Source organism: Pseudorca crassidens, chromosome 4 (genome assembly GCF_039906515.1).
Source record: "Pseudorca crassidens isolate mPseCra1 chromosome 4, mPseCra1.hap1, whole genome shotgun sequence".
Classification (NCBI taxonomy): Eukaryota; Metazoa; Chordata; class Mammalia; order Artiodactyla; family Delphinidae; genus Pseudorca; species Pseudorca crassidens.
The window spans coordinates 133,425,506-133,436,378 of record NC_090299.1 but is presented as its reverse complement, the minus strand read 5'-3'; the positions used below and the strand labels follow the sequence as shown (position 1 = coordinate 133,436,378).

The following is a 10,873-nucleotide window of genomic DNA, read 5'->3' as shown; positions in this document are numbered from 1 at the left end:
TTATTTTGAAGACATTCAAGGTAAAGAGAAGTTAAGGGAGGGAGACTGGTGTAAAGATTAAAATCATCTGGTTCTAGAGCAACACTGCTCATGTTCACATCACAGCTAGACCACTTATTAGTTGTGTCAGTTTAGGCAAATTATTTAACCTCTCTGGAGACACATAGAGCATACTTTGAGCAGTGCTGGGCACACAGGAAAAGCTTAGTGAATGTCAGCTATTATTGTAGTTTGGTGAAATGGCAGGTATCCCTGTTTGCAAAATATATTTACTGCTCGGTTTTGAGTATCCAAGAGATGGAACAGACATCTTGTCTTTAGGACTGTGATTTGAGGCCAGTCACTGTACAGCACACACAGGTATGTGTATGAGGGTATTCAGGACTGTGCATCCTCTCTCTGGTCTGTCTCTTTTCTACCAAGAACTCTTTTGGTTCCTCTTTTGGGTTGGCGTGGGGATGAGTGCCAAGGGGAGGGTACCATGCCTTTGTGATGTCTCTGAAGAGCAAACCAGGGCTGCAGTAAGGAGTGTCATTGAGTGTGTGGTTGGTCGTCCCCAAGTCCAAGGCCACCAGTATCGTGACAACAGGAGTGTCTGCAACGTGTAACACACCCAGTGGAAAGAAACCTCATTAACTCAGAATTTTGTTTAGGGTACTCTTTATTTATGATCAAAACTCTGAAGCCCAATGGTAGGGACCATAAAATAAATGAAGACATCTCTATCTTATAATACTTAGAGGATCCTTTAACTCAAGATTTGTGAACATGGCAAAAAGATTAGTTTAAAAAGATGGAAACTCTCACTCTTGTAATGACAAATTCATGAAGTACTTATTGATCACAATAAAGTGATGAATAGGGTTTGTGTTTAAGCTCATTTTCAATACTAGTTCTTAAATTTTAAAAAGTTACCTTTAATTATCAAACTAATGAAGACTCATAAGAAAAGACAGTTAATATAAGGGCAGTTGTCTTTCTTTTTTTTTTTTTTTGGTAGAACATAAAGAAATTCATTCATGCTTCTCCTTATGAATTGCTACTCTTCCTAAGACTCTTTAATTTTGAAGGAGCTGTCAGCTATGATGGCTGTGGATGAAGAGACTTCTTCCAGGACCAGCCCAGGTCCCCTGCCACTTTGACAAATCTGAAGAGTGAGGTCCCTGGCTTGGCAACCCCTAAAGCCAGTGAGCCGCTAGAGACCCACGTTCAGGAATGCACTTCCCCATTTCTGTTTGACGTTGCTACTTTTTTCTTTTCCTCAGCCCACCTCTTCTCTGGGTCTGGCCCTCAGCCTATTATGACTTAGGTTTGGCCCAAGAACATAGAAGAATCTTCAGATGGAGACAATAATCCTGGAAACAAAATGGCAACATCATTTGAGTGGTTTCCATGGATTTTTTTGGAGATAGTTGATTGAGCATCTCCTAAGCCACCTGAATGGTTCAAAATGCAGAGTTCAGTATTTCCTATCTGACTAGGGTTAGGTCTTTATCGAGATCACCATGGCAATCTGTTCTGAAGTATGAAAAGGGCCTGTGTAAGGCCAGCTATTAAAGAGAAGGCACGTACCCAGGTTTGGCACATAGACCGGTATCTGCTCCTTTCTAAAGACAGCACTTTCTGTTTCCAAAGTGAAAATAGATAAACAAATTTTATTTATTTATTTATTTTATAAATTTATTTATTTATTTTATTTTTGGCTGCATTGGGTCTTTGTTGCTGCGCACGGGCTTTCTCAAGTTGTGGCGAGCAGGGGTTACTCTTCGTTGTGGTGCAGCCTTTTCAATGTGGTGGCTTCTCTTGTTGTGGAGCACGGGATCTAGGGCGCGCAGGCTTCAGTAGTTGTGGCGCACGGGCTTAGTTGCTCTGTGGCATATGGCATCTTCCCGGACCAGGGCTCGAACCCGTGTCTCCTGTATTGGCAGGCGAATTCTTAACCACTGCACCACCAGGGAAGTCCTTTTCTGTCAAGTGTCGGACTATCAATCATCCAGACGTCCACAGGCCAGAACGCCGAGCGTAGACAAATCTCTCTTCTCTCTGCCACCTAATGACACAAATGTGACACGGCAGCCACATCTGCAACGTCTCTAGCGGCAGAACAAATTTTAAATGACCTGATAAGGATAATCAAGTAGTGTATTGAGAAGTTAAAGAATGACTCTTCCCCAGGGAGTTAAATTATAATACTTAAGTTTACCTTCACTGTATTTTCTAATGTTCAAGATTACTTAAAAGGATCCTATAAATATCAAAATAGTAAAATAAAATTATTTAAAATAGGGTGAGATTATTCCCTAAAGGTCAGAAAACATATAAATAAAGGATTAAACTAAATGGCTTCTGGACACTGTTGGCAATGACTAGTTCGTTTCTAGTATATGGGTGCTCTGGAAGGGATGGAGCATAAAGGAGGGTCTAGAACTGGCTCTTCCCCATCTCATCTCAGTCTTCCTGCTTCCCACCCTGTCTCCCCTACTCCTCCTGCAACAGACAGGATATCCTGGGTTTGCGGAGCATCACCTTAGCTGGAGACCCAGGGTGAGACGGGAGAGGGACCCTCCTGTTCTGTGTGAACAGCAGCTGCAGAGGAGACATCCCTGCTGCCCCTTCTCCTCCCACCAGGCTGGTTGGAGACTCAAGAGAGATGATAGGTGGGGAGTGGCCTTTCCCTCCCTGGGATGAGGCTGTGATCTGTGTGCAGCTGGGGATGAGGTAGTAGGGAGAACGGGGAGGGGGACCGCGGTCCCTTCCCCACCCTTGTCTGTGCACTGCAGGGGCCTCAACCGGCAGGTTGGTAGGACCTGGAAAAAGCTTACCTCTGTTGCTGCCTCAGGCATTCGCAGAAGCTCCATTAATAGCTCTGGTACCTTCGGCCATCCACTCTCAGAAAAGACAATGAGATTATGTGTGTCAAAGTGCAAAAAGAAATCTAAGCGCATTTACAACATTCCTCTCACCTCCCTTCTATCCTCCTGAAGATTCTTTGCTTGTTCCTTGGCTACCAGGCTTTGGGAATACTGAGTGGAGGTGCCACACTGAAGGAACCAAGGTAGAGGATAGAGCCCTCTCCCTAGGAGAGAGCACAAGAAGGAAAATTTAGGAAGGAGGAGGGGGGTGGGAGGAAATAAACAAGTCAAACATGAGAGGATATTTGTCTTTCTCTGTCTGATTTACAGATTATATTCCATTAAAAGTTATTGCAAAATAATGGCTATATTTCCCTGTGCTGTGCAATGTATCCTTGTTGCTTACCTATTTTATATATAGTAGTTTGTGTCTCTTAATCCCATGTCCCTATGTTGTCCCTCCCCTCTTCCCTCTCCTTACTGCTAACCACTATTTATTTTCTATATCTGTGATTCTATTTCTGTTCTGCATATACATTTGTTTGTATTTTTTTGGATTCCACATGTGTTTTACAATCTTTCTCTAAGGAGGCTATTTCTCCACACTGCAGTGAATTAGGACATTGCCTTAAATGAAAGGAGGAAATAAATTACAGGATGAGTACATGGGATCATGGGCGCATATGGATGACAGCTTTCTTCAGCTGTGATGCTTGGAATAGTAATTCTATGCACTTAGCACTTAGTTCTTAGTATACTTCAGATGGAGTTTGGAAAAGACAATGCCCATCTTCTATCCAGAGATTTGCAACACACATGAACTTTTTTCTCTTTTTTTAATATTTATTTATTTTGGCTGTGAAGGGTCTTAGTTGCGGCACGTTGGATCTTTGTTGTGGCATGCGGGATCTTTAGTTGGGGCACGCTGGCTCTTAGTTGCGGCCTGTGGACACTTAGTTGCGGCATGCATGCGGGATCTAGTTCCCTGACCAGGGATCGAACCCGGGCCCCCTGCATTGGGAGCACAGAGTCTTACCCACTGGACCACGAGGGAAGTCCCACACACAAACCTTTTATAATTCTGCAGTAACCACAGGTATTCAACTCAACTAGAAATCCCATTGAACTCACTTTGGGAAACGGTCTGATCCAGGAGGGACTAGACTGGTTTGTGTTGACATTGAATATATTTGAGTGAATTGAAAACCAGAATCTGTAACCAGAGTCAGAAAAAAAAAAAAAAAATCTCTAAAAAAAACCTAAATTGCGTTACTTAGAAGATTTGCTGGATGATACTCCGCTTTTCCTTCTAATAGCTCTTGGAGTTTTTATCTGAGTTTTATTGTGATTACTTTAAGAGCGTGCTAGGTACCTTGAAAGGCTCTTTTCCCAGCCTCTGTGCTCTCCTGCTGGTTAGATGCCTCTTCCTCTAACTCAACAGTCCCAGGGGGATTTTCCCATTTTTTCAAGATGCCTGTTCCTTCTTTCTTGCTTTCTTTACCCAGAGTTTGTTTGGAACGGGTTCTCGCTCCTTCTTTCTTACGTGTTACTGAAACCATGCAACCCAGATTGGGACTAGAACTCACTGTATTTTTTGTTGTTGTTGAATTTTGTTTTTTAAACTTTATATTTTAGGACTTTTAAAAAAAAAATATTTATTTATTTATTTATTTATTTTGGGCTGTGTTGGGTCTTCGTTTCTGTGCGAGGGCTTTCTCTAGTTGCAGCAAGTGGGGGCCACTCTTCATCGCGGGGCGCGGGCCTCTCACTGTCGCGGCCTCTCTTGTTGCGGAGCACAGGCTCCAGACGCGCAGGCTCAGTAGTTGTGGCTCACGGGCCCAGTTGCTCCACGGCATGTGGGATCTTCCCAGACCAGGGCTCGAACCCGTGTCCCCTGCATTGGCAGGCAGATTCTCAACCACTGCGCCACCAGGGAAGCCCTGTTGTTGAATTTTTGAATTTTATTTTATTTTTTTTATACAGCAAGTTCTTATTAGTTATCCATTTTACACATATTAGTGTATACATGTCAATCCCAATCTCCCAATTCATCCCACCCCCACCCCCACCCCTGCCGCTTTCCCCCCTTGGTGTCCATAAGTTTGTTCTCTGCATTTGTGTCTCTATTGAACCCACTGTCTTTTAATTGTGATCACACACCTGGTCTCAGGACTTAATGAACCTCAGGTTCTTTATGTCTTGTCGCAGAAAGAATTCAGTGAGAGACAAAGTAAGAAGTGGATTTATTTAGAGAGAAATACACTCCATAGACAGAGTGTGGGCCATCTCAGAAGGTGAGAGGCCCCGAAACATAGGGTGGTTAGTTTTTACAGGCGGGGTAATTCCATAAGCTAACGAGTGGGAAGATTATTCCAACTCTATTGGGGAAGGCGTGGGGATTTCCAGGAATTGGGCCACTGCCCACTTTTTTTTGGCCTTTTATGGTCAGCCTCAGAACTGTCATGGCACTGGTAGGTGTGTCGTTTCACATATGCTAATGTATTACAATGAGTGTATAATGAGGCTCAAGGTCTACTGGAAGTCGAATCTTCCGTCATCTTGGACCTAGTTGGTTCTAACCAATTTTTGTCATAGGCTATGTCTTTTTTTTTTTTTAAAATAAATTGTATTTTTTATTTATGTACATATGTATGTATTGGCTGCGTCGGGTCTTCCTTGCTGCGCGCTGGCTTTCTCTAGTTGCGGCGAGCAGGGGCTACTGGGGCTACTCTTCGTGTGGTGCGCAGGTTTCTCATTGCAGTGGCTTCTTCTTTTTTTGTTGCGGAGCACGCGCTCTAGGCGCGCAGGCTTCAGTAGTTGTGGCATGTGGGCTCAGTAGTTGTGGCTCATGGGCTCTAAAGCACAGGCTCAGTAGTTGTGGCACACGGGCTTCGTTGCTCCGCGGCATGTGGGATCTTCCCAGACCAGGGCTCGAACCCGTGTCTCCTGCATTGGCAGGCGGATTCTTAACCACTGCGCCATCAGGGAAGCCCCTAGGCTATGTCTTTTAAAGGTTGTGCCCTGCCCCCTTCCCTCCTGTTTCATTATCTCGGCCTCAGGCCAATTCCAATCCACTGTGGCACTATGCTCTGGCTTCTGGTGCCCAGCTTGGGCAGTGCCACCGTCTTCTTTAAGTTTATGGAGGGAATTTGAAATTCACTGAGGTCTCTGAGCTGTGGAATGAAGGAAGCGGTAACAGAAGGAACTAAAGCTATCTCGGAGAAACACTGCTGAACATCCAGATATGTCCACTGGGTCTGTGGATCACAGTTTGGGTCAACTTGAGGGCACTGGAGCCACCCTATCTTCTGAAATACACTTTGAAAGACTGAAAGCTGCCAGGGAGTCTCAGAGCTGGAAGGGCTGCAGGGAGCAGTCAGATTCCTGACTTAGAACCCAATTCACATTCACCACAGGGCAAGACATGTATTCAGAGGTGTTTTTCCCAGTTCCTCTTATTCTCTCTTTTTTTTAAAAAAATTAATCCCTTCCTTCCGCTTAATATCTATTTATGTTTTCCTCACAAGACCACTGAATAAAATCATAGGCTTAAAGAGAGGAAATCAAAGCTTTGGAAACTCTGTGGCTGGGTCGCAACAAAGACTCTCCTTGATCAAACTCTAGTCAGTCTCCTCTGAGACAGCTTCTTGACTAAACCCCAAACTTGGTCTATAAAACTGCAGACTGCCCCCCCAACCCACACCCCACCCTGCCCCCTGGCCCACACCCACTATGAGACTTGAACAGACACTGGCTTAGTTTCCAGCAGCTCAAGACCACATCCCGAGGGTAACTCCAGCTCCCCCTTAAAATTGCTGCTTGAAAAAGCTCAGTGTTGCCAGGAGAATTTACTGTCTGTTCCAGCCCAAAGTGGGAATAGGGCGGTAGGCTGCTGAGCCCTCCCACTGAGCAGTTACTTTAGAAAGCTTGCAATTATAAATGCTTTCTCTGCCCCTTTGAGACACGAATCTCCTACCACCCAGAATTGACTTTTCAAGGACCTGAGGGCTGTCTCTTTGAGATGCAAACATTCAAGGAGATAAGGTCACAGTCTGCTCCTGGGCTCCTGGCTATCTTTCCTAACTGATATCACGGCCTCCTGGAGAAGTTTGTTCCTCCTCTGTGTAAGCACCAATAGACAGCCCCAGATGGCCTAGTCATGTGGACCAACCCCCTTCCCAGCCCCCAGTGCATTTCCTGAGCACATGTCAGTCTGGAAAGGTCTCCAGCCTTTTGTTGCAGCCAAGTTGAAGTCAGTTCACACTGGACTCTTTTCCCTATTGCAATAGTTACTATTGAATAAAATCTACCCTTACTGCTCTAACTAGATTCCAGCTTTGTTTATCCTTGCCGGTCAGGGTGTTGTTGGCATTCAGCTTCTCCTGACCTCCATGTGCCCTTGACTTGTTATCATTCCTCCCAGGTTTTCATCTTTCTTTTTCACTGAATATTGGAAGAGCAATGGTCAGATTCTCCTGGCAGAGGATAAATCTGGTTAAGAGGATGAATCTGAAGCATAATAGAGGGTGTGTGATAGACCTTGGCTAGATTATAATCATTAGCATATTATCTGATTTCTTTCTGAATGATTGACTCAAATGTTGGGTAGGACAATAAAAATTCATTTTCTCTTTGCTGTTTCTTTTCTCCTTTCCTCAACCTTTTCTGTCCTTCCTGCTTATCCTTTTTGTAACAGGGTGTAACCAAAATATTACACTGGAGGTCTTAAATTATATTTGATGTATGACATGAAATGCATTTTCCCGACATAGCTCTGTTATCTAAAAAACTGCATTTATGTTTTGGTGACACAACCAAGCCAAAGATTAGGAGAAGGTAGGCTTTACTAATTGCAGCAGGTAAGAAGAACCCCGGGGATATTTTCCAAATCAGTGTCTCTCCGAATAGCAAAATTCGGGAAGTTTTAAGCTAAGGGGGTACATGCATCTTAATGAAAGGGCTTGTCAGTTGACAGAGTCCAGGCATTCGTTGACTGAAGTTATGAGGGTCAGAAAAGGTCAATGTCGGGCTTCCCTGGTGGTGCAGTGGTTAAGAATCTGACTGCTAATGCAGGGGACGAGGGTTCGAGCCCTGCTCTGGGAAGATCCTACGTGCCGTGGAGCAACTAAGCCCGTGCACCACAACTACTGAGCCTGCGCTCTAGAGCCCACGAGCCACAACTACTGAGCCCACGTGCTACATCTACTGAAGCCTACGTGCTCTAGAGCCTGTGCTCGGCAACAAGAGAAGCCACCGCAATGAGAAGCCTGCGCACCGCAACTAGAGAAAGCCCGCGCACAGCAAGGAAGACGCAAAACAGCCAAAAATAATAAATTAAAATAAATTTAAAAAAAAAAGGAAATGCCAATGTCATCATCCCTTAGGTTCCAGCTGTCCTGGTGGTTGAGCGCTTCAGGCTAATCTTTACCATTGCAACAGAACTGGGAGTCTTTACAACTGATATATTATCTTTACTGTTGTTACTTGTCTTGCCTGATAACAGTCCTTTGTTTCTGCATTCTTTTGTTCCCTTAAGATCGTTAATAACTGAGACCTTTTCAAGGGCAAGCCTTGTGCCCAGGCCGAGATCACAAAATGGCTTAGGCCAAAAATGCCTTCTCTTCTGTCAAGAAAGTCATGCCTGGTTCTCTTTCTCCAGGGACCCCCTACCCTATCTGCTTACATCTCTACTTAGCTAGAGTAAACCTTCTGAGCTCTAACCATCCCCTTTCCATGCCAGTTCAGGAGAATTGAAGGAAGGCCCAGGGTAGGATATTCCAAGGTCACTGCCCCACTCGAGTGTCAGTGTGACAGCTGATATTGTCAGTTGAGGCCAGAAGTGACTTAGTGAGAACCAGAATGTGGGTGGGATGACTTGACTGGACGTCTTGCCTGCCCTAGTGTGGCCCCTTGCAGAAGGGAAAGCCCAGAGTTATCATTGAGAAGCTGGAGGGGTTGGGTGAGTATCCTGTCACCCATCTGCAATTCAATTTAGTGATTGTGGATCTCCCAGATTTCCCTGTCTATACCAACATGCCCATTCACTGCTGTGGTTGTCAAGGATAAGCTACCAGGGACTTCCCTGGTGGTGCAGTGGTTAAGAATTCGCCTGCCAATGCAGGGGACACGGGTTCGAGCCCTGGTCCACGAAGATCCCACATGCCGCGGAGCAACTAAGCCCGTGAGCCACAACTACTGAGCCCGCACGCCACAACTACTGAGCCCGCACGCCACAACTACTGAAGCCCGTGCGCCTAGAGCCTGTGCTCCACAACAAGAGAAGCCATTGCAATGAGAAGCCCGTGCACTGCAAGGAAGAGTAGTCCCTGCTAGCCGCAACTAGAGAAAGCCCACGCGCATCAGTGAAGACCCAACGCAGCCCCAAAACAAATAAATAAATTTTTTTAAAAAAGTGACTCTAAAAAAAAAAAGGGATAAGCTACAAGATGGGCATCTCTACCAACCAGACCAGCAAAACAGAGACTGCGGAGTGTAACACCAATGACAAAATCCAAACTTCCACGTGGGACAACATTCTTCAACCACAAACCCTAAGTACCTCCAGGAAATATTGTAGGACATTTAAAGAAGTGTATAGTAAACACTTGGTAAGTGTTAACTATGTTACAGGCACTGTGTTAAACACTTTATAAACATTATCTCATTTAATCCTCTCAAGATCCTGTGTGGGTAGGTTCTGTTACTACCGTTATTTATAAAGAAGACGGACCTGGGAGAAGGTAAGTAATTTACCCAAGTGACAGAGCAAGGACTTGAACTCATGGTGTGATCCCTTCCCACCTCTCTGATTTTATACCCTTACCAGGTGGGCCCTCTCTCGCTCTCTTTTTCAGAGCCCAGGTGGTCTCTTGGTCACCGCACTGAACTTCTGGCTCTTGCTCCTAAAGCCAAGTACACTCTCTTCTAAGACCTGAGCACATGCTGGTCCCTCGGCCTAGACTCATCTTCCCTCAGATAACACGTGGATTTCTCCCTCCCTTCACCCAGGTCTCAGTTCAAATATCAGCTTTTCGATAAGGTCTTCTTTAATTCTCCTATCTATAATGGCATCCCCAACACTTGCCAATTTTCTTTTTTTTTTTTGCGGTACGCAGTCCTCTCACTGTTGTGGCCTCTCCCGTTGCGGAGCACAGGCTCCGGACGTGCAGGCTCAGCGGCCATGGCTCACGGGCCCAGCCGCTCCACGGCATGTGGGATCTTCCCAGACCGGGGCACGAACCCGCGTCCCCTGCATCGGCAGGCGGACTCTCAACCACTGCGCCACCAGGGAAGCCCTTAGAGATAATTTTTTCAGCCAGGACTTCTGCCCCCAACTCCACCCTGTGACTGGCAACTTAATATCTCCACTTGGCTGTCAGTCAGCTTCCTCAAACTCCCTGAGGTTCTACCCCAAAGGGAGCTCAGATCCCTCAGATCCTGCCTTACCCCAATGTGCTGTTCCTGCAGTCTTCCTCATTTCAGTTAATGGCAACCCTATTCTTCTGATCCCTTGAAGAAAAACCTTAGAGTCACTTTTCACGTCTTTCCTTTTCTCACACTTCCTACCCAAACTGTCAGCAAATCATACTCTCTACCTGCAGCAGATATCCTGGCTTCAACCACTTCTCACAGCCTCTACCCCTGCCTCCTGTCCTACTCACCTTTGCTTCTCACCTGGATTATTGCAAGAATCTCCTAACTGATCTCCCTGCTTCTGGCCCAAGTCTCTTTGTTCCCCCACAGAGCAGCCAAAGTGATCCTCTTAAAATATTAGTCAGATCACATCACTCGTCTGCTCAAAACCCACCAATAGGCTTCTATCTCACTTCGTAAGAGCCAGAGCCCTCCCAGTGGGCCAGTATCTCTGCACTGTCTGTGCTTCCTTACCTTTCTGACCTCCTAGATAACTGGAATAAATAACTGCAATATCTGTTGGAAGAATGAATGAATTCACAGCAAGATCTGCTCATTCATCTGTTTGTTATCTGTCTTTCTCCACCTGAATGTAAACACCATGAATG

General features: G+C 45.4%; 1 protein-coding gene and 1 non-coding gene across 3 annotated transcripts in view; both read right to left on the bottom strand.

The window, feature by feature from the left end:
- Positions 1-1,635: 1,635 nt before the first annotated feature.
- Positions 1,636-10,873, bottom strand: part of RNF150 (ring finger protein 150) — a 287,957-nt gene continuing 278,719 nt past the window's right edge. The window contains exons 7-8 of one of the 2 annotated variants that reach the window (XR_010943159.1): positions 2,823-3,076; positions 1,636-2,093 (exon numbers count right to left, since the gene is read on the bottom strand). Coding sequence is in view for 1 of the 2 variants with exons in the window: in XM_067736806.1 (XP_067592907.1) it covers positions 1,937-2,050; positions 2,964-3,076 (227 nt within the window). In the remaining variant the exon portion in view is untranslated. The remainder of the gene's footprint in view (positions 2,094-2,822; positions 3,077-10,873) is intronic. The other variant, XM_067736806.1, reaches the window with a different exon arrangement.
- On the bottom strand, positions 1,974-2,104 carry LOC137224160 (small nucleolar RNA SNORA17). The gene has a single exon (XR_010943260.1). It is a non-coding gene; the product is annotated as a small nucleolar RNA SNORA17 (small nucleolar RNA).